Source organism: Engraulis encrasicolus, chromosome 24 (genome assembly GCF_034702125.1).
Source record: "Engraulis encrasicolus isolate BLACKSEA-1 chromosome 24, IST_EnEncr_1.0, whole genome shotgun sequence".
NCBI classification, from domain to species: domain Eukaryota; kingdom Metazoa; phylum Chordata; class Actinopteri; order Clupeiformes; family Engraulidae; genus Engraulis; species Engraulis encrasicolus.
In genome coordinates this window covers 8,794,033-8,818,514 of record NC_085880.1, presented here as the reverse complement: position 1 = coordinate 8,818,514, position 24,482 = coordinate 8,794,033, and the positions used below count along the sequence as shown (strand labels likewise).

Below are 24,482 nucleotides of genomic sequence, written 5' to 3'. Positions count from 1 at the left end.
GTGTCTGTGTGTCTGTGTGTCTGTGTGTCTGTGTGTCTCTGTGTCTCTGTGTCTGTGTGTGTGTCCGACCACAGCGCTCTCAGCTGTGAGGCTCAGGACATGTGACTTCTCAGCACATGGTGCTGGAGAGACAGACAAGAGTCCATAGCAGAGCTGCCTGTGAGTTATGACGGCATGCTGAACACCACAGAACTGGCTGCTAGGAGACCGAGGCCCGCACTCTGAAAGCAACCCAGCCTTGGTAGCCTGCAAAGCCCTCTCTCTGTTCAACGGCACTCCACTACAGGGCAGATTTGTGGCCGCTGCCTGCAACCTTGGAAGGCTGGTTGAATGCGGATGGGAAGGATCCCTGATGAGATTCTGCAGGAGACTGCGTTGGTGTTGGCCTCCAGCCTTTTGTCTGTGTCCAGCTATTTGTGTGCTGAGCTCAGTGCAAAATGTAAACTGACTCGTTCTTCCCCATTCCCCCTCCTTTCTGTTCTCTGTTGCTTGCGCTGAAGTCTCCTGTTTTCCCCTGTAAGGCGGTGTTACGAAGTTATAGGCTACTAGCCTGACTATCGCCATACTACTCTACTGTATATCACAAGTCAGATATGGGGTCCTTTTCAAACTAGTACCTGCCGTCCTCTCGCTTTGCTTGCGGCCTCCTGCTTTGTTGACACCCCGTCTCTGTGGAGGAAACAATGACATTTTCCCACTATCACCCTAGGCAGAACACATTTCTGGGGGCTTTTCCCCATTCAGTAGTGCTTTTGCAAGATATAAAACTTCCAGCAATGATGTCTTGCCTAACATCCCAAGACCACAAACAGAAAGAGAAGATGATGGGTACTACGGTAGGTTGAGTTGGAGTCTGGGAACTGTCTATTCATTTTTTTTTGTTGGGGAGGTTGATTCAAACTATTCAAAACACTATGTAAACTCATAGAAAAGATGATCTCACATCTGGTGTTGACCTGATGGATCCGTAAACAAACTACAAGCTTCCGTTTGTCTAGTAATATGTCTTGCTCTCCCATCCCATTCTGAGTTCCTGAACTCTGGCTGAGATTTCAGCAAGGGCTGCCTTCCATGCTGTCTTTCAGATCGGAACATTTGTTAGTATGATGTGGACTGGCAACATTGCTTGAAAAGTATTAACGGTTAATCATTCTTTGGACAATGTTGCACCCATGTTCCAACAGGGCAGACCTCAGGTTTACCCATTTTAGCCTAAGGCACCTGCAAAAAATGCCTGCTGAATGCCTAAGCCCTTTTTGGGAAAAGGTGCCCTCTACCTATTAAAACCTAAATATTTCAGCCTCTGAAGCACATACAAACATTAAATAAGTCGCATTTACAACCTCATTTTGCATTACAATGTTTTCATTCTGCTCTAACGTACCCACATTTTGAATATAAAACTCAAATCTCAAGAGCTTGAATGCAGCGTATATGTAGCTCCAGGCACCAAAGGTCAGACGGCGTATACGCAGCATCGGGCTAAAATGGGTTAATGGGAAGACTGATGACTTAGTAAGATGTGTTGTTGATGCCTGAATGACAGACATGACTCCTTTTTATGGGGCATTACATTGAGAATTTAGTTTGTGGCAGCTGCAGCACACACTTGGACCTATGTGCACAGCCATTGGCTATTCAACGACTCGTCTCTTTCTAGTGTGAAGCAAGCCATTGATAGGGGAACTGAATTATTCAGTATTACCAAAACAATGGCCATTTCTCAAGGTGAAGTGTCCTAACCTTGCCAGAACGAGTAACGCCCGTTTTTTTTGCGGATTTCACCAAAGAGTATCCAATAACTAGTTCTACTTCTAAGCGTAATTATTAATTGGATACGCAGAGTGCAAATGGGTGTTGCTCATCGTTGCAAGGCTAGGACATTTCACTTTGTGACATATCCAATGTGCAGCTAAATGTTTCCAATTGCATCACCACCATCATCATCATCTATAAAGCTGTCTGTTTGAGTGCTGCATCTCCATCTATGTTCCAGCAAGGGAGATCTCAGCTGTCTGTGTTCCTTGCCTCACCTTAATTGGAGAGCTGATCGAACGCGGGGGTCACTCCAGGCCTCCCTGCTGGGTCAATCTGGCACCTCAGATCAGATGTGCCGATGATGATGACTGAATGGCAGTCATGACTCATTTGAATTGGCAATGGCAATATGAGGCCCAGAGAAATTAATTAGCCTGCCACACACACACACACACACACACACACACACACACACACACACACACACACACACACACACACACACACACACACACACACACACACACACACACACACACACACAGACACACACAGACACACACACTGGTGGGCTGTGGCTGTGCACATGTGCTTGCGGCGGGTTTTTAAAAGTGTGTCGGGCCTGTGATGTCATTCTCTCTCATCTCTCTCTTAATTTGGGAGTTCTTTAACGTCAAGCTCACCTCACGCTCGCTTTATTGGAACGTGTTTATTTTAAAAGAGCGTTGAATCATGCTCATGTTTTATAAGTGCGTCTTACTCTTGTAAATATGTGGTTTTGATTGGGAGAGAGGCATGGCTCCTTTGAAATCAGCCTTTAAGTTTCGGCAGCAACCCTGTTTTTCTCTGTTCAGCGCTGCGCACACAAGCACATGGCACTTTGAGATGGCGCTGCTCACTGCTCAGGATGGTTGGTCCCATTTGTGTGAACTATGGGCACTGGAGGTGTTGCTGGCTAAAGCATGTCTAGAGGTGATGGAGCTTTTGTGGTCAGCGCTCTCCGATGTGTGGTTTTCCAAAAACACCAGGAAGGTTGTGAGCTGGCCTGCCACTATGGGTACCGTGCGGGTGCCCAACCACAAGTTTCTGCAGGGCTGCTGTCCCAATACTTATTTCACGATGAGTCACTCAAGGGAACTGCGTCTTCTAGTATGTAGTCACACCCTTCAACTTCTGTAACATGGCCTGTTATAATATGATAATAATAATATTAGCTCCTGACCTGCTGCCACATACACCGCATTCCACATTATTATGCAAATGACATTTTTCGCTGTTTCCCCAAATAATCAATACAAATGACAGTCGTCATAATTTTCAAGTCATCAGCCATTAGAGTACAATTTAAAAGTTTTTGAATGAACCTTCCAATGATAACGGTATTTTTTTAAATAATAAAAAACTTTAAATGCTCTGTTCCACATTATTACGCAAAATAGTTTTGTAGTGTTGTAATCCAAATTTCTTTCTTTTTTTCCCATTTACATCAAAACAGTTGGAATTTGGTACCTTCTAAATTACATTTCAATGTTCAATACATGGTGATAAGCTCTTTGTCTTAGTAACTGGAATGCTGCGATTAACATTGAAGTCAATGGTAGGGCATTGCATGGGAGTTATGGAAGCCCAGATATCCTTGATGCTTTGCTCTCAGCTGTTTTTGTTTGTTTGGTCTGGTGACCCACACTTCACTCTTCAATATACCCGTAGATTTCCATGCCACGTTTAGGTGCTTTGGAGGTGATGACATTCTAACGCACCAGACATAAAACCCCATTGAAAATGAATGGGATGCTATGTCTGGTGAGTTAGAATGTCATCACCTCCAAAGCACCTACACGTGGCATGGAAATCTACGGGTATATTGAAGAGTGAAGTGTGGGTCACCAGACCAAACAAACAAAAACAGCTGAGAGCAAAGCATCAAGGATATCTAGGCTTCCATAACTCCCATGCAATGCCCTGCCATTGACTTCAATGTTAAACGCAGCATTCCAGTTACAGCTTATGACCAAGTTTTGAACATCGAAATGTAATTTAGAAGGTACCAAATGCCAACTGTTTTGATGTAAATGGGAAAAAAAGAAAGAAATTTGTATTACAACACTACAAAACTGTTTTGCGTAATAATTTGGAACAGAGCATTTTGGGCATTTTCAGTTTTTTGTTATTTAAAAAATTACCGTTATCATTGGAAGGTTCATTCAAAAACTTTTGAATTGTACTCTAATGGCTGATTACTTGAAAATTATGACGACTGTCATTTCTATTGATTATTTAGGAAAACGGCAAAAAATGTCATTTGCGTAATAATGTGAAATGCGGTGTATTTAGTGCCACTGAATGAGTTAATCCTAATTGGCACACTTCTGCAGCTAGGTAGAGGAGTGAACTTGTGCAGTCACCAGAGGCAAAACGACTCTTCTCGGGCTGGTTTGTCCGGATCTGGGTAGAAATAGAGCTATTTGGCAGAAGTATTATTATTGCAAGACTCTTACTGTCTTGATCTGGTTTGTCCACCTTTAGTTAAAAGGGAAATCTGGGTAACGGTATGTGTATTTGTTGAACCACTTTTTGTCATTCACCATTGCAATTGTGACCCCTTGACAGTGTTGTGTCTATATTTTAAACCCATTGATGCACTTGTATAGTATAGTTGACCGCAGGGTTCACTTTTACTATAAATATATGTCAATGGTTAAACCACTTTTCTCCTTTACCATTGTAACTCCTGTTGGTAATATTTTCTTTTTCTTGTATATCTCCCCCCTGTTCCCCCCCGACAGTGTCGCTGCGATGGACGAAATTGCCGCCAGTGCGCACGGGGGGCCGGGAGCGCGCCCGAGAGGTGCCCTACATGCGCTACGGGCACACGGCCGTGCTGGTGGAGGACATCATCTACATCTGGGGTGGACGCAACGACACAGAGGGGGCCTGCAACGTCCTCTACGCCTTCGACGTCAGTAAGTAGATAAGGTCCATTTTTGGACACCTCATTTGGTCTATCTTTAACACCCTTGGTGCCTATGACGCTTAAGTGTGTCACTGCTGATCGTAATGTAACGTTCATTACCAATGATGCTTAAGCGTGTCAATTCAGTTTGTCATGGTGGGGTGTTGGGATAGGCAAAGAATTAAATTTTCTGTGGGTGTTGGGAGAGAGAAAATTTCCAAAATGCTGTGAATGCTCTGGCACTCCTGGGTTATATGATTTCAAAATGGCTGGCATCCAATGAGTTAAGGGTGAAGTCTTTCTCCTTTCCTCTGGTCATTGTCTGGTAATGGTTTTAAAAAAAAAAAATCTTCTTTTTTCGTCATTTCTCGTGCTTTCGCTTTCTGTTCTGTCTGTCCCTTTTCCATTTCTGTATCTCTCTCTCTCTCTCTCTCTCTCTCTCTCTCTCTCTCTCTCTCTCTCTCTTTCTCTCTCTCTCTCTGTCCCTCTCTGTCTCTCTCTGTCCCTCTGTCTCTCTCTCTCTCTCTCTCTCTCTCTCTCTCTCTCTCTCTCTCTCTCTCTCTCTCCCTCCCCCTCCCTTTCTGTATTTGTATCTCACTCTGTCTGTCTATCTGTCCATTTATGTATGTCTCTCATAAGCTGTATAACTGTCAGGCTGCCCTGTATGCGTGTGATTAAAGCCCTGGACAGTGGACACCTCTAGAGGCAGTCTCTCTATTATTAGTATTGAGGGGGATTAAACAGCCACTGTGTACTCCACACACCACCCTCTGACCTTCACATGCGTCCGGGTCACTCTGGACCACTGAAATTAACTCATGTGGTTTCTCTCTCTGTCGCTCTCTCTCTGTCTCTTGCTCTCTCTCTCTCTCTCTCTCTCTCTCTCTCTCTCTCTCTCTCTCTCTCTCTCTCTCTCTCTCTCTCTCTCTCTCTCTCTCTCTCTCTCCCTCCCCTTCTACTCTCCCTCTCTTTCTTTCTCCCATCTTCCCTGCCTGTGACTCGCTTTATCTCCTCACCTTCTCTGTTGCTCCTCTTTCTCTCTCTGTCTCTCTGTCTCTCTGTCTCTCTGTCTCTCTGTCTCTCTGTCTCTCTGTCTCTCTCTCTCTCTCTCTCTCTCTCTCTCTCTCTCTCTCTCTCTCTTCATCTCATTCTTGCCCCCCCACCCCACCCCTCCTCTCTTTTTCTCTCTCTCTGCTTTCACTCTCCCTCCCTCCCTGCTTCAGCTCATCACCGCTGGTTCACGCCTAAGATCTCGGGGACTGTGCCAGGTGCGCGTGATGGCCACTCGGCCTGCGTGTTGGGCAAAGCCATGTACGTCTTTGGAGGCTACGAGCAACTGGTGAGTGTGGGAGCCGGGCTTTTGTTTATCATCGTAATGGATCGTGATGGCCATCCCTCCCCCAGCTCATTCTCATTGTCCCTAATTGATGACAAAGCCCTACGCAAAGTCTGCTCTCATTAACTGAAGCTAAGCTTAAGCGGCCAATTGTCCCCTGCAACACACACACACACACACACACACACACACACACACACACACACACACACACACACACACACACACACACACACACACACACACACACACACACACACACACACACACACTGGTGCATAAACACACAAAATGCTCCCTAGTTTCGTTTATGCTATTCAGAGAGAGGTGCTAATCGGCCTGCATTAACCAGCGTACAGCGACGACTGGGATGTTTTTGCTGCCTCTCCGTTGGTGTTATGGTTTTGGAGCCGCAGGTGTTTGGCTTGGTTTATTCTTAGCACTTTGGCTTTCCACTGCGTCCCACACAGGGTGTTTTATTTTCTCTTTTAAAAACTCTGCTGACGCCCAAAAAAGTGTTTGTTTTCAGGCACAGAATAACACATAGAAGTTTGTCCTGAACCTGAAAAAGCAAACAAATATATGGGTGGGAGACGTGATGCCTTGTTTTTTCGTAACATTGGTTAAAAACCTACAAAACTGTTATTTTTCCTTTAAAAAACATATGTCAATGAAAGAAGATGTGGTACATTATGTTTCATATTAGTCTTAGATGAGAAGAAACATTTTTGTTAAGATTTATGTAAAGGTTTATATGTCAAATATCCTGCAATGAAACCTGGAATATAATATTAAATATAAATTAACCAACAACATTTTGAAGAATGTATGACGCATTTGGCATGATTGCATAAATATTAACTTTATATTAAGATATGTGAATGTGAAAAAAACTCAAGCCAGTAATATTAACAAGTAGTTCAATTTCGTAACAAAAATTGCGTCCTGTGGGGTGACATGTATGTCAATGTTTGTGAACGGGCAGCTGCAAGGCCAACTACAAGGGTTATTGGAGAGTGCTGTGGAAGCTTAAGGTGACTATCAACCTCTTAATATGTCCTCATATTGCAATGTTTCTGTCACGCAATGCTTAGGTTCATTTTATGGTGTCCTGTGGTGTGACTGCTCTTATAAAAGGAAAAAATGTTTTTTTATAAATGAAAACACATTAAGATTAAACACAATATCATTATCAAGTTAGCATGAGCTCAGATGTCAGTCATGTATACAAAAGGATTAAAATGGCCATAATGCAGTGGTGTGACATGCCTATGCAATGTGTTGATGCAAGACACATTTTCCCAAAAATGGCAAAAAATAAGGTGAAATTCCACAGACCACTTAGTGCTATATTTTTTTCAATTTCCCAATTTTTATCCATAATTTTTTTCAGGAATTTGAAAAACTTTTTTTTTTTTTGCGTTACGCCCTTAAATGTCAACCACCCATATATGTATATTTAAAATAAATATATATACAGTGAGGAGAATAAGTATTTGATCCCTTGCTGATTTTGTTGGTTTGCCCACTTATAAAGACATGATCATTCTATAATATTAATGATAAAATGTATTCTAATATAGAGATACAGAATATCAAAAAGAAAATCCAGAAAATAACTTTGAAGAATATATTTTAATTGATTTGTATTCCATTGAGGAAAATAAGTATTTGACCCCTCTAGTCAAAGAAGACAAAATACTTGGTGGCAAAGCCCTTGTTTCTCATACAGAGGTCAGATGTTTCTTTCAGTTAATGACAATGTTTGTGGATATATTAGAAAGGATTTTTGTCCACTTTTCTATGCAGATCATCTCTAAATCACTTAAGTTGTATGACTGCAGCTTGCCAAATGGGAGCTTCTGTTCCCTTCACAGGATTATTATAGGGTTAAAGTTTGGAAACTGTCTAGGCCACTTCATGACCTTAATGTGCTTCTGTTTGAGCTACTCCTTCGTTGCTTGGGCTGTATGTTATGGATTATTATCATATTGGGGCGCCAATCCATGACCCACCTTCAGTCTAGTGGTGGCGGGAAAGAGGTTGGCATGCAGCATTGTACGTTTACATGTCTCCCTCCATCCATTTCTTGACGATGTAAAGTTGTCCTGTGTCTTGGCCAGACAATCAACCTCAAAACATTATGTTACCACTTTCATTTATGATGTTGGAGAAGGTGTTGTTCTTGGGATCATAGGCAGCATTTCTCTTCCTCCAAACACATCGAGTTGTGTTAATGCCAAACAGTTTGATTTTGGTGTCATCTGATTCCAGCACCTCCCAATCATATCCTAATCCAGTTTGATGTTCATTGGCAAACCTCAGGTGAGCCTGAACAGGTTCCTTCTGAAGCCGGGGTACCATACATGCACTGCAGGATTTTAATCCGCTGTGGTATCAAGTATTTCCAATAGTTTTCTTAGTGATTGAGGTCCCAGCTGCCTTGAGATCATTTCCTAGCTCAACCCATACAGTTTTAAGGTGCTTTATCTCCTTTTTTTCTGGTTATTAAATTCCCACAAGGTCAAATCTTGTATGGAACCAGAGACAGGCCTAAGATTGATGATTGATGATCATTTTGTATGTCCTAAAATTGGGAAGAAATACACCAACAGTTTGCTCTTTAATATCCAGGAGCCCATTTCAGCCTTGTTGAGTTCTAAAATCTTTTCCCTGACATCCTTTGACAGCTTTTTGGTCTGTCCCATGTTGGCGAGTTTAGTTTGATTGATTGACTGATTCTATGGACTGATTCTGCAGATTCAATGTGTCTTTTGTGTAGGTTACTATTAACAGGTGTGTTCAATTCAGATAACAAGTTGATTGGAAGTGCCATTTGATCTGCGGGATCAGAACTCTTAATGGTTGGCAGGGGATCAAATACTTATTTCCCTCAATTAAATATAAATCAATTATTATATATTCTTTAGAGTTAATTTCTGCATTTTCTTTTTGATATTCTGTCTCTCCATATTAGAATACATATTATCATTAACATTAAATACTGATCATGTCTTTATTAGTGGTCAAACCAACAAAATCAGCAAGGGATCAAATACTTATTCTCCTCACTGTATATATATATTTTTTAACCTTTATTGCGATAGGACGGTGTGTGAGAGACAGGAAGCGAGTGGGGAGTGGGAGATGGGGAAGGATCGCCAAAAGACCGGGGTCGGAATCAAACCCGGCTCGCTGGCGTAGTTACCCAGTGCCCTACTGTTAGGCCACCACAGGGCCAACATTTTTTAATATTTTTTTTTCAAGAAAACGCCTTGAGGCCCCTGCTTATATGCTCTGTAGCCCTGCCTCAAGTGTTTGCTGCTTTCCTACGATGACCTTAGTGTCTCTGTGGAGGAAACTCGGAAAATAATCCATCATCCATCATCCTGTCAGAAGGAAGTCCAATGTCACCAACTCTTGAGTCACACTCTTGAGTTGACCAGAAAAAGAAAAAAACCCATGATGTGTCAGATCCTGTCCATCTGCTTGAAGGGGTTATTTGGTTATTAAAAAGACATTTCCTGTTGGTTTGTTTTTGTCATGTTTTCCATTGGTAAGCTCCATCTGTTTGTCCCTGCCTCTCTCTCTCTCTCTCTCTCTCTCTCTCTCTCTCTCTCTCTCTCTCTCTCTCTCTCTCTCTCTCTCTCGTTCTCCCTCGCATTCTCTCTTGTTCTTGTTCTCTTTCAGGCTGACTGTTTCTCCAATGATATCCACAAGCTGGACACCAGCAGCATGGTCTGGTCACTAGTCAATGCACGGGTACGTCAATTCCCCAGCGCGCACACACACACACACACACACACACACACACACACACACACACACACACACACACACACACACACACACACACACACACACACACACACACACACACACACACACAATAAAAGAGAAACCCTAGAGCATTGTAATCTGGCATGTTGATGGTCAGTTTTCAGTGGTAGGTTGCCTGTGGGCGTGCTTGTTGTTTGTCTGCATTTGTGTGCGTGTGTTGTTGTTGTTGTGTGTGTGTGCGTGTATGTGTTGGTGCATTATTATATGCATGTTCATTTGTATAGTGTGTTATGTCTGTCTGTTTCTCTGTCTGTGTGCATTTATGTTAAGTTGATGTGTGTGTGTGCGTGTGCGTGTGCGTGAGTGCGTGTGCGCGCCTGTGTGTGAGTGTGTGTGCGACTTTATGACATGAAAAGGAGCAGCGGCGGCTACTGCTAATGCCCACTGCTGGCAGTGTGTTGCAGTGTCCAGAGCAGAGCAGAGCCCCCCTGTCCTGTGCTCCCTCCTGACCACCTAATGCAGCAGGCTGGGCCTCTGCCAAACGCTAAGAGCCCAGGACAGGCCCCTGCTCTGCTCCGCTCTCCCCTCTCTCCTCCGCTCTGCACGGCATCAGGGATTAAAGCTGTCCGTGCCTGCACTTAAAGTGCCTGTACTGTGCCGCTGGTCTTTTGTCTGTGTGTGTGTGTGTGTGTGTGTGTGTGTGTGTGTGTGTGTGTGTGTGTGTGTGAGCGCGTGTGTGTGTGAGCGCGCGTGTGTGTGAGCGCGCGTGTGTGTGAGCGCGTGTGTGTGTGAGCGCGTGTGTGTGAGCGCGAGTGTGTGTGTGTGTGTGTGTGTGTGTGTGTGTGTGAGCGCGCGTGTGTGTGAGCGCGCGTGTGTGTGAGCGCGCGTGTGTGTGAGCGCGCGTGTGTGTGAGCGCGCGTGTGTGTGAGCGCGCGTGTGTGAGCGCGCGTGTGTGTGAGCGCGTGTGTGTGAGCGCGCGTGTGTGTGAGCGCGCGTGTGTGAGCGCGCGTGTGTGAGCGCGCGTGTGTGTGATCGCACACGTGTGTGAGCGCGCGCGCGAACGCGCGCGTGTGTGTGGGGACTAGACTCACGTGTGGTGGGTCTCTGCATGTGCATGATTATCTGTTTTGTACTAAGACACACACACACACACACACACACACACACACACACACACAGTCACACACAGTTGCTCTTTGTACATTGCCACAGTATTGCAGTGCCATGATATGACCCGATGACATTTTTTTAACCAGCAGGTGTGCAGCTTTTTGTTTATTTTAAAATGTGACACTGCTCCTGAGCGTTAAACCACAACTGCCTGCTCTGTAAACATCTGCTTAGCCTAAATTTGCCTCTTTATTTTTTACATTACCGGTATTTATTTTCCAATTTCCCAACCACCCAACCAGTAGTTCAAAGACACTCTTTATATTGTCATATCCCTTTTATCCCTTTGACCCTTTATATTTCACTCCCCCAACAAACTTTGCTTTTACTCTCTTTCTCTAAACATGATTCCAACTTTTCTTTTTAACCCACTGTCCCAGCGTCTACCGTATATTGTCTTGTCAACAAAGAATTTGCCATGAAAGAGTGAGTGAGTCATGCAGGCACCCAATGGCAAGTATGTGTATATAGTAAGGCCAGAGAAGTTCTCTCTCTCTCTCTCTCTCTCTCTCTCTCTCTCTCTCTCTCTCTGTCTCTCTCTCTCTCTCTCTCTCTCTCTCTCTCTCTCTCTCTCTATCTCTCTCTCTCTCTCTCTCTCTCTCTCTCTGCAGTCTCAGAGGGTGTATATGTGAAGAGGACAGAGGTGTGTGTGTGTGTGTGTGTGTGTGTGTTGGGAGTGGACGGAGCTTGTGTTTGTGAAGCGATGTCTGGAGGGCTACGCTTTGACAGCCAAGACATCTGAGGCATGCAAGCTAACTGTGTGTCTGTGTGTGTGTGTGTGTGCAAGTGTGTGTGTGTGTGTGTGTGTGTGTGTGTGTGTGTAGAAGAAAGAACCCTGTCCTCTGAGCTCTTCCTGAAGCCCCCAACATCAAACCTCCCTGTCATCAATCATGGAACAATAAGAGTCCCCTGCATAACCATCTGTGTGTGTTTTGGTGTTGTGTCTGTGTTTGTGTGTATGTGGATTTTCCTTTTTTTAACTTATTTTTGTAAGAGTCAATGATGTTTCAGTAGTAGCACACCACAGAGTGGTGCAACCACAGCATAACATTGTATGGATTCAAGTTTTGTGTTGTTATTTTTACTGGATTATCTACGAAGCACATTCATTGCAGTACATTAATGACCAATTAGTAATTCATTTTCGGCCATTGTCTGTGTAACATACCATCTCTTGTTGTCTGAGCCCAAAAAAAACCTCATTGATCCACAAATGTGTGGACAGTCCACAGATGGTCTGTGTGTGGTGTTTTTACTTCCCTCCACTAGAGGGCAGTATTGATCTTCATTACAACTTTGAGGGTGATTTGTGGTTCCACAATCCACACACACTCTTTCTCTCGTGTACACACACGCATTGGAAAGGACTTTTCTGAAAGGAAAACTCATACTATTCTCTTTCCATTTCTATTCCCATCTCTTCTCTCTTATCCTCTTAATCTCCTTAGCCATTGAAATCCTTGATCCCATGCAGCAGTGTGTGAGTGCAGAATGCGTATTGAATGCTGTAGCCATAGAGCAGGTCATGCTAGGGTTGTCATTAAATTGTGTGATCGTGAATCATGAAATTTGTCATCGTATATAATTGACAAAGACGCCCTGTGTAGGTGTAAAAAAATCAAATAATAACAATAATAATAATGATAATAACACTGCATTTTATTTAGAAGTGCCTTTCAGAACACTCTAGGTATCAATATACAATGGTGACGACAAACTACAGTAAAAGCACAAGAAAGTTTAACAGAACAGCTGAGGAAATATCACAAACAGAGTGATGAATTTCAACTCATATTTGCCCAATTGACACTCTTTTGTTTGGTGTCTCTGTGTCTCTGTCTGTCTATGTAATACAGCAAGGCATGCCGGCGCGCTGGCGGGACTTCCACTCGGCCACCATAATCGGCACCAAAATGTTTGTGTTCGGCGGCCGGGCGGACCGCTTCGGGCCCTTCCACTCCAACAACGAGATCTACTGCAACAAGATCAAGGTGTTTGACACCGAGACCAACTGCTGGCTCAGCACGCCCAACACGCAGCTGCTCCCCGAGGGGAGAAGGAGCCACTCCGCCTGTGAGTCGCACACGCACACGCACACGCACACACACACACACACACACACACACACACACACACACACACACACACACACACACACACACACACACACACACACACACACACACACACACACACACACACACACACACACACACGCACACTCAGCTCAGCACTGAGCATGCACAACATACAGTTGCTGCCCGAGGGACGATTCAGCCATTCTGTCTGTGAGTAACACGCACACACGCACACGCACACGCACACACACACACACACACACACACACACACACACACACACACACACACACACACACACACACACACACACACACACACACACACACAGCTCAGCACACCAGGCACACTGCTGCTGCCAGGGGGACAGCATATCCATTCTGTCTGTGAATGATACACATACAAACACACCACCAGATTTTGGTTTGATGACTTTAGCTAATGACTCGTTAGTTTGCTAATGATTTGACTAATTAGCTTGCTGTCTGTCTGTGTGTGTATGTGTCCCTCTGTTCTGCAGTTGCCTATAACGGGGAGCTCTACATATTTGGAGGTTACAATGCTCGGCTGGACCGTCACTTCAATGACCTTTGGAAGTTCAACCCCGGTGAGTGAGCCAGACGGAGAAACCAAGCGTTTGGGAATAGTTTTGAGTCCAATGCTGGCCAGCCATAGAGCATAGACCATAGAGCCTACTGATAAAAGAGTTGGTCTTGGCATCAGAAGGTTGCAGGTTTTGATTATATGCTTCCTCATTCATGGCTGAAAGGGCCAAGAGCAAGGCACCTAACCCCACGTTCCTTCTGGGACTTAAAGGTGCACTGTGTAGGATTGTGGCCAGAGTCGCTATTGCAGTTGCTATGTTGTTCATTGACATATCTTTTTCCTAAATATTTTTAATGATTACATATTTACTAGTATGACCAAAGTCCCTTTGGAGAAAAGCATGTACAAAGTGTAATTTAATATACTTTCAGAAGGCTCATCTCAGCCCACCATTAGGTGCACTCTACTTTGACAAATGCAACTTATTTCAGACTCCAGTGTTGGTCAGGGTGAGAAGAACCTCTACAGTGCTCTCTCTCACACACTGTAGTATTGGCCTCTTCTACTGAACCAAGCATTCGTCCATGTCGCTTTACAGAACCTATCATGGGTCATACTGGTCAGGCTATTCAGCTGTTTCCATGGCATTAGCAGATGGTAAAGAGACAGATGGACGCTACTTGTTCTGCTTCACAACAGATTCATGTCTCTTGCCTTTTTTTTAAAAACTCCCTCATTCTCTTCCCTATTTTTCGTTATTGTGTTTTGTGTCTATCAAACTAAATCAAATCAATTGATTTTGCTTTTCTTGTTCCTCAGTGAGAATCAGAGGGCTTCCACCAATAATTCAGTGCACACAGACATTAGTTTCCACATTTGGTTGTGTCTGCCTGGTAATACAAATGGTACAGTACATGCATTTGACCAATAGGTGGCAGCACAAGAGACTGTTTTCCTAATTCACCTCATTCTGATCCAGCACTTTGGTGCCAAGTGGTCCGTTGTCGTGGCAACACAGTGATGCTGCTGTCCTCCTCATGAATGGGCGCGGGTAGCCAGGAGTGGGCCAGGAGAGGCAGAGGGGCCTGCCTTATATGGACTATAACCACACTCCTTCGTCTACATCACAGAGACGTAGAGAGGGGGATGGAGGAGGGAGGGATGGACAGAGAGTGGGAGGGTGGGAGAAAGGAAGGAAGTAAGAGAGGGGAAAAAGACCTGGGCTATTTCTGAATTGCTCTCTGAATTGACTTCAAGGGCAAAAGGCTGTCTGCCTCAGCCCCCTCCGTCCTCCCTCTGTGTCTGTCCATTTCTTGATGTCGAGCAAGAGAATTGTGGCGCGACCATGGCTCCATTCAAGCATGCATAAAAGAAAGGTTCCTATTTTAGATGTGTACATTGACTCAGCCAGACTTGTCATACACCCAGACTTTGTCTGGACTGGCCTATATGGGTCTTTCATGTAGTTTTAGCCTCCTCAATAAACTAGGAGGATGTGAGAAAGACTTGCCATTTTGCCAGACTATTTTGCTATTGTCTACATGACAAAAGACATTCTCAGGTATCCTCATAAGTGGATGATTCTAACGAATGCAAATGCAAATGAAAAGTTCGTTAAAGCACAGCACACTGGATGCAGTTTTTTTCCTCTCCTTATTTTTTGGAGTGAACCTGAAGATTTTCCTTCAAAAAAATAAAGAGAAAAAAAGAACAGTATCCGGTGTGTGGTGTTTAATGAATTTTTCATACTGATCAAGTTGTCCTGCCTGACACCTGCACCGGGACAACTGAAGGGTTGTGCACAAGGATTTTCATGCACTTTGATTCAAATAAACAGCCTTGTATTATAAGATTTGAGTATGATTTGTGTGTGTCTTTGTCATGGTCACTGTCTGTTTGGAGGAACAGCTACTGGTACTTGAAATGGTCATGTAGCAGTGGTTACTGACCAAAGGTTGTGTTCTCTCTCTCTCTCTCTCTCTCTCTCTCTCTCTCTCTCTCTCTCTCTCTCGCTATCTTTCTCTCTCTCTCTCGCTATCTTTCTCTCTCTCTCTCTCTCTCGCCATCTTTCTCTCTCGCTATCTCTCTCTCTCTCTCGCTATCTCTCTCTCTCTCTCTCTCTCTCTCTCGCTCTCTCGCTGTGTTTTGACTGGTATCACAGACTCGTTCTCGTGGAAGAAGGTGGAGCCCAGGGGGAAGGGCCCTTGCCCTCGGAGGCGGCAGTGCTGCTGCATGGTGGGAGAGCGCATCATCCTGTTCGGGGGAACCAGGTAACTCACGCCCTCACAAGCACCTTTCAGGCTGAGGACATGCATACCGCAGGATATGCATACCCGTACACTTTTCGTGTACAATTGTGTTGCCGTGCGTATTTTGCATCAATTTTGTGTGTGGTAGAGCACCAGGTTCAATATACGGGTACGGTGCAATATTGACAGAACCATGAGGGACGATCTTACGAACTTCCATGTTCAGGTCGCAGTCAAACAATGGTGGAAAGCATTAATGAGGGACCCAACCACTGTGGACCCTACGCCTCTAAGAATCCTGGGCCCAACCTATGTGGACCTTATGCCTCTACTATCTCTATCTATGTCTTCTTCTTTTGTCTTCTTGCTGTTCTCTCTCGTTTCTGTCTCTCCTTTGTATTTCTCTTTTTAACTCCATCTTTAACATTGAGTTTTTTCCCATTTGTTAAGCACTCTGAGCTCCATGCCTTGTACGATATAGTGCTATACAAATACAGTTATTATTATTATTATTATTATTATCATTATTATTATTGTTGGCTATCTGCCCCCTATGTGATACAAGTTTCAAGTTTAAGTTTATTTGTCCCCCAAGGGACAAATACCTTCAGTATCATGTGTAGTGCTCTGATTGTTCTGAAGAAAGTATGTGCACTTGGTGGCCTGCGGTTGCGTGCATAATTTAAGTCTCACAGCAATTATGTCTACATGTTATTGATTCATGTACACAGTGCTCTATCGTTTTTCATCACCAGCCAAAATGGCTAGTAGATGTTAATCTTACTAGCCAAACACACACACACTAATGGGTCAAAGTAGCTCGTAAGTTGGTCTTTCCCATCAGCCGAACTGAAATTTCATCAGCGTATACAGTACATAGCAGTTTATTCAGCATGACAGCACCCATGGCACACAGCATTGAAGACCTCATCAGTGCTGACACTGAGTAGGGCTGAAAATTCAATATATTTTTTAATTAGACTCACAAGCAGCGCAATTAGTTGAAGCTAAATTGCATTAGCTCAAATTGTAAGTCTGTTGCATTGGTTCAGCATGCCTCATTGATATATATATTTTTTTTTTTACACCTCCTGTGTGACAGCCAGTCTAACACTTCTTCACAGTACGCTCGACTGTCGATCATATCTGCCAGTCGAATCGCATATGCTGCACATAGATATTTTTCCGCAATTGTTCACCTGCCCTTAGAACGAAATGAGAACGAAGCCAGTTCAGCTCCTGATGGGTGTGGTTGATGCCACAGTCAGCGAGCAGGGATGAATGCAGCACAACCAAATTAAGGGCCAATATACCAGAGAAGGTTAAAAGGCAAGAGCCAGAAAATAATATACCAATATAAAATGTATCTAGTACTGTCGAGAGTATAGGCATGTGCTCTATGAATTCATGAATTTTCTATGAAGCAAAAACTGTTTCAACCAGACACACATTGGCACATCATGAGCTCAGCACTTGTAACTATCTGACTCTACCCCTCCTCTCCCTCTCTGGGAGAAGAGCTTCTGTACTCAGTAGCCCTCAGTATTTTAACCCAATAAAGGTTCTCCGTGAGGGGTCCCCTGATAACCTACGATATATCATTGCCCCATGCACTGGAGATGGTGACGGCTGTGAGATGTAGCTTTTGTTTGGGCCTTCCCAGTAGCTGGCTGTGTAAATACTTATCGCTGATTGGCTCCGATTGCGCAGTAGCTGTGTAGATCGGGGCTGGCTGATAAGCTTGAATTGTCCAGTGTGTGTGTGTGTGTGTGTGTGTGTGCGTGCGTGCGTGCGTGCGTGCGCGTGTCTGCATAGCCAGCTTTATCAGGCCGACTAGCCTTTATCAGCCCAGCCCATGCTGTGCCAGCCTGACTGTGTGAGAGGGAAAGCCTGTGCATGTTGGGGTGGTGATGGAGTGTGTGTATGTTGGGGAGCACCAAGGACATCTCATTACCCCCTCCTTATTTGTGTATGTGGCATGAGAAGGGAAAAAAAAGGTGGTGGTGGTGGGGGGGGGGGGGGGGGATGCATGGTAGTGAGGTTTGGTGGCAAGACGGTTGGTGGTGGAGTGTATTAGGGAGCACAAAGAACCCCCCCCCCCCCCCCCCCCCCCCCCCCCCCCCCCCCCCCCCCCCCCCCCCCCCCCCCCCCCCACTCAGATTTGTCTGCCTGGTAGCCAGAGATGCAACCTCCTGGGTGCCCCCCCCCCCCCCCCCCCCCCCCCCCAACACACACACACACACACACGCACACACACACCAGAGATTTGTCTGGCTTGCCTGAGGAGAGGTATCCAGGTATCCAGCCAGCTCAGCCGTCTGAGGCCTACTTAAACTTGAGACGTTGAGATTGAGGCAAGCCAAGCCTAGCCTATCCGATCCCAGCCCAGCCAAGGAGCTTCGATAATCTCCTGGAGGTCCCTCTCCCTCCCCCTGTCACCACCATGGCAGTCTCTCCTCCACTTCAGAGGTGATCGCCATCGTGTAACCAGAGAGCAGTTGAAGACAAAGAGAACAAGATAGTTCATCTTAGTTTATTGGATAGCTGAGGCAGCAATTAAAAACTAAGTGACTGTACACTAGTATGATATGCTTTGTTCATGCACAATGCTGCTGGAAATGGATACATGTTGGATGAATGTCCAGACATTGATTTAGATAAAGTCTGTAATCAATGAAGCTTTTCAGTTGTCTTAAATGGTTGAAATATGATAAGGACATCAGTTGGAGGCAGATGGTTTGTTCCTTACGATTGCTTCATCTCTCCCCTTTTGTCTTACCCCCTTTTAGAGTAACCTTTAAAAGACCTTCACAACACTGTTAATGGAGTAATATGATCTTTTTTGCACCTCAGTTAGAGAGGACGAAGGAATCCGTCTAGACCAAAAAAAAAAGAAAAACGGAGTAGACGAAAAATCCCTTGTGTGGAAATTATTATAACACTGCACTGTTGGTACTGTGCCCACAGCTACAGTTTGTGGCCATATAATATTACACGGTGATCATTTAAGCGCCTCTTTTATGTGTGCTGAAGTTATTAAAAGTTTTGCCGCTTCGGTGGTGAGAGAAATGAGTAAGTAAAATGTTGAAATGGGAAGAAATGAAGCATTACTCTGTAAAACCTGTAACCCTTTACATTCCTTAATATTTCATTGTTAAGCATTGTTATTTCTCACGTTTTCTTTAAATTTTATATTTTAACTGTAAAGGTTTGGAACTTAGGGTGTGTACATCCACAAAAGCAATAATCCAGGTGGCAGACAATGGTAGTCGCTAATGTAAAAGAGTGGTCTGGATATTGGTTATAAGCTCCAAAACGTATGCTTTAATTAACAAATTGCAATGTCTCGATCCACTAGTGGGATCGCTAAAGAATATCGTTGAGCCTACATTCACTGTAGAGTGCCCAATAAAGACATGTTATGCCTAATGCATACTTTCTGTAGGATTAGACTATTTTGATCAACTTAGTTCTCTCAAATATTTTCAAAAGTGTTATAAATAAATAGTTATAAATATTACTAAAATATTATTATAATATTACTCTTTTACTTCTATTACTATTATTATATTACTACTTCAGTGTTTGGGTTTTTTTTCTTGTCACCTTTAATAAATAAATACCGTAGTATCCCCTTAACAAGTGTGTAGAAATGTCAAACATAGACCCACTCAATATTGGCTAAATATAAAACATGAATAAAAAATGTAATACTACATGTCATTGTATGTTAAGATTAATATCTACACAGAAATATTCAGTACGTAAGTTATCTCTGATGACGATAAATATAAGCGTTTCGCATGCTGTGACTGCCTGTGACTCATGTCGTCCCAATAAACCGCAAAAGCACTTTATTAAACCTCCCTCACTCAACTGGCAGATGCCCGTATTTACATGCACTGGCCTGCGATGGCTGTCATCATCGCAAACATGGCCGCCCCATCTGTCAGTATTGGCTGATGGGTGATTCTGGGCTCATCTCTCGGGCGTAGTAGTCCTGTGGTTAATATTAACATTGCTGTTCTGATATAAGGCACTCCAGTTCCCGGATGGATATTTTTCAATTCTTTCTTTATTTCAGACCCAGGGTATCCATGTTGCATTAAATAACATCATAGCACAATAGAAACTTAAAAACAGAATCAGCAGACCAAACAACAGACAAAAGTCTATCTGTCTGTCTGTCTGTCTGTCTGTCTGTCTGTCTGTCTGTCTGTCTGTCTGTCTGTCTGTCTGTCTGTCTGACTGTCTGTCTGTCTGTCTGTCTGACTGTCTAATTATCTGTATAGATAGATAGATAGATAGATAGATAGATAGATAGATAGATGGATAGTTTCTATAGATAGATAGATAGATAGATGGATAGTTTCTATAGATAGATAGATAGATAGATAGATAGATAGATAGATAGATAGTTTCTGTAGATAGATGGAGAGAAAATGAAGGCATACCATTGCGTTCAGATCTGTTTTTTTCCTTCAGATCTGTTTTAGGAAGCAGTGCATGAATGGTTAATTGTGCTGAAGGATTGTCTGAAAAGATTGGAGAGTGGAGTTTAGTCTTTGATATGAAGAGAGGGCAGACAAGGAGATGACACAGACCAGCTGTGACTCACTTGGGAGGTGACATTCTCGAGTAGCAGTATGGAGGGTTTTTATTTTATTCCTTGTCTGACCTGGTCAAGGTGTCCTTGACAAATTTGCCAACCCTGTAGTCTTTCCGATCTGCTGCAGCCTGGCAGAGTACAGCTTTTTTGCCATGGCAGCGTGTGTGTGTGTGTGTGTGTGTGTGTGTGTGTGTGTGTGTGCGTGTGTGTGTGTGTGTGTGTGTGTGTGTGTGTGTGTGTGCGTGTGCGTGTGCGTGTGTGTGTGTGTGTGTGTGTGCGCGTGCGCGTGCGTGCGTGTGTTCTGCGTGTGTTCTGCGTGTGCGTGTGTGCTTTTTTACGTAAATGACTAATTTGTTTTATGATGTTTAAATGTGTAAAGCCGGATCACACCGCACTCTCGATTAAAAGGTGCCAAACATAAACAAAAACTGTGTAAAATTGAAAGAAAAATGTCTGCACACTTAAATCCCCTTTGTGTTCTTTTTAATAGGCCAAGCTTTCGGTCTACTGACCTTCCTCAGGGCTCAGTTCAGTTCAGTACTGAGCCCTGAGGAAGGTCAGTAGACCGAAAGCTTGGCCTATTAAAAAGAACACAAAGGGGATTTAAGTGTGCAGACATTTTTCTTTCAATTTTATGATGTTTAAATGAAAATGTTTTATTAGAAGGAAAGGTGCACAGAATGGCCCGCCTCTGATCGTAAATTGTCATCGGTCTTTGCCTCTGGTTGGGGAAGATGAGAAACTTGCCATGTGTCTTAATTTGTTTAAGAAATATGACAGCTTTTATCTTACCAGGGAGAATAAAAGAATACAAGGTAACCGAAAAAGCCAGCAGTTTTCTGAACAATTGACCAACTGACAATCAACATACTGACATTGTGGCATATGAAATCACTGCACTTGGCTAGAAATGACCACAGCTTTAAGCTACAGTTGTGGGTACCTGTTGCCCTATCCAGTGGCTGTCTCCTTCTCCTCTGGAAAGATGAGAAATGCGTAGTGGTGGTGGTGGTGGTGGTGGTGTTGGCTGTGGTGTCCACACCTCTGTCAGTCACTCTCGGGCCGCTGAGAGCGTTGTGCAAACAGGATTAGTGGTCCGGAGTGCGGGGTGTGTTTGCGGAGGACTAGCAGGGGGGAAAGACACTGTTGTTATTAATTAGAGTGGACGCACTCCGCGGGATTTGGGAACTCCGCTGGATTTCCTCTCCGGAGTCATGATTTCCTGTGCTGTGCTGTGCTGTGCGGCGTGTCGTGGTGGAGTTTTCTAAACGAGCATGAAACAGAGGGCACGTGCACCTGGGAGGGATGGATATGTGTGTGTGTGTGTGTGTGCTTTCAGGAATACACAGTCAAATGACAATCAGTGTATTAGTACCTTTTTAGATGCGTCCCAGCATCTCTATAAGAGGGTCTGTCTGTCCGTCCGTCCGTCCGTCCGTCCGTCTGAAACGCATTCCTTCAATTGTGTCTGAAACGCATTCTTTCAATTGTTCCTTCATGTGGCCACAAGGCGGCAGACTTGCCATTTTGGACCGGAGCGAATGCGTGCAAGCATAGCCTTTCTAACCGGATGCTAACGTTGGCGAAAAGTAGCCTAGCCACAGGCTAACTGACAAACGTGAGGCCAACAACTCAGCCGATCGTGATGTACGCCACAAATAGACCAATCGACCTCATATTTAGACACTACAATGTTGATTTCTGCCTTCGATTTTCATCAGTTAAGAAATCTAGCGTCGGATTAACACATTATTAAGGTAGTAAAGCGAGTTGCCGCCATGTTTGTTTTCCAGAATCACCACCCGGGTAGAGAGCTCACGTGCAGCATTCTGGGTAATTGAGTTTCACTGCTTTGTGCCTTGACGGTGAAGCTGGTATTGAAAAAAAAGTCCATAAGCGCATGATTCACCCAAACGGTTTTATTTATTTATTATTTGTCGATGTTTAGATTCTTTCCCACATGCACATACTGCTGAAATGGCGTGATACTAAAGGTTGTTAGGCCTAATAAATGTCTGGTAATTTGTAATGTTCACTTCATCTAGGCTATGTGAAATTTCAAATCATAGCCTATGGTTCTTTTCCAAATCCAATAATGATGATAAGCTTATTATACCCTAAACTGCAAAAAATAAAGCCATGTCTCGCCATTTTGCTGCCTTGCTGCCTGCCACAATATTTGGAGTGTACATGATGACCAATAAACAAAAAGTACATCCTCGGGGGGCGTTGACAGGCTAGGAGGAGGCCAGGGGGGCGTTTGGGGGGGGGGGGTGGCATAGTTGGAACTGGCATAGAGGGACGCATCTGTTGTCCGCCTGTCGGCCTTGTTCAACTAACATCCAACTTACTGAGGTGGAATATAGTGGAAAAAAACAAACTATTTTATTTATTTATATTTTAGTTATTTCCTTTTTCTCCACAGTCGGATTGCTTTTATTCCTTTCAATCCACACTTGGCTTTTGGTCCAGTCATCTCTCCATTCACTTTCTCTCTATTCATTCACTTCACATGATGCAAAGGGTTAGGGGAAGATTGCACTTCAAAACATGAATCACTTCATGGTCTCCACGTAGCTTTTAGAAATTGCATGGGGTAATTTTATTCATGCCCCGATGACGAGTGGTTTTCACTCTGTTTTGTTGTGTGTGTGTGTGTGGTTGTGTGTGCTTTTGCTTGTGCTTGTGAATGTACCTGTGTGTCTCTTTGTGTATGTGTATTCTCATTTGCATCCTTGCATGCTATGGTATGCTACTCCTTTTCCTAGTCTTATTTCTTATTATTTCTCTTATTCACTCTTTTTTTGCTATTTGTTCCTTTAAAGATCCTCCCAGATTAATGAAGCTAATGACAAATGTTCATTGGGGGGTTGAGGGGTCAACAGAGCCAGGCCAGTGACCCCCTCCACAGCCCTTTATTCTCACATGCATGTGACATGTGACACCCTGTGAAATCAGTAATGTATGTATTGGCTGCAGCACATTTGTCTTACTGGAGTAAGCTCAATGCAGTGTTAAAAAAAAAGAAAAGAAAAGTAACTTCACGCTCATCCTTTAGTTTTCCGCCGAACAGTTTTTGAAAAGTTTTTTTTTTTTTTTTTAAATACTGACTTTGAAACTTGCTGTGTACCTGTTTCTCTTTTCCTTGCCTGGGATGTGGATCCAGAGGTTTGTGGCAAAAAAAAATGTCGTCTGTGAAAGTGTGTGTTATGAGTGGCACGAGGTATGAGGTTGAAATACTGTATGATGCTTGGTGGGGGGCCGTAGCGGGACAAGGACAAACTAACACAGGGGTGCGTCTTTCACCTGTGTTCCCTGCAAGTCTCCCTCCCATGTCTCTTGTTTCTGGTTACTGTACAAATTGCAGCACGGATCCCTACAAGCACCTGGGGTGCAGCGAGCGGACCACACAGTAGCAGGGAAGTTAGCTGCGGGCTTCCTCTCACTGCGTGACTGCCCTCACTTGCTCTTGTAAATGAGAGTAGATACATAATTAATCCTGATGTAAATTAAGGTGCTCAACAGACTTCCCCATTGCTAGTCTTGCTCAGTTTTTTTTCTCCTCGTTCTGAGGGTCTGCATCTTCTGAATCGTGTTCCTTTATCCAACTGCCTGCACTTTTTCTCTCTCTGTATTCACAAAGACAAACTAGCACACGGATCCCTACAAGCACATGGGGTGCAGCGAGCGGACCACACAGTAGCAGGGAAGTTAGCTACAGGCTTCCTCTCACTACGTTTCGTATTTTTGTCTTATAAACCAGAGCGCAGAGAGATACTTGATGAGTCCTAGTCTAAATTTCGATATTCAACAGGCTTCTACTCACTCAGTTTTTTCCTCCATATGGTCTGAGGATTTGTGTCTTCTAAATTACACTCCTTTATTTGGTTACTTGCACTTGTTCTTTCTCTGTGTTCTGGTTTCACATACACAAACTTAACTGTCAGTTGTGTCCGTCACCGCTGGTCCAGGGAGGTCTCCCCTCCCCTCCCCTCCCCCTTCC

General features: G+C 44.0%; 1 protein-coding gene across 1 annotated transcript in view; it reads left to right on the top strand.

The window, feature by feature from the left end:
* The window catches only part of klhdc3 (kelch domain containing 3), a 57,596-nt gene that overhangs the window by 6,658 nt on the left and 26,456 nt on the right, over positions 1 to 24,482 (top strand). The window contains exons 3-8 of the mRNA XM_063191701.1: positions 4,545 to 4,721; positions 5,935 to 6,050; positions 9,738 to 9,809; positions 12,854 to 13,070; positions 13,596 to 13,682; positions 15,783 to 15,891. Of these exons, the coding sequence (XP_063047771.1) occupies positions 4,545 to 4,721; positions 5,935 to 6,050; positions 9,738 to 9,809; positions 12,854 to 13,070; positions 13,596 to 13,682; positions 15,783 to 15,891 (778 nt within the window). The remainder of the gene's footprint in view (positions 1 to 4,544; positions 4,722 to 5,934; positions 6,051 to 9,737; positions 9,810 to 12,853; positions 13,071 to 13,595; positions 13,683 to 15,782; positions 15,892 to 24,482) is intronic.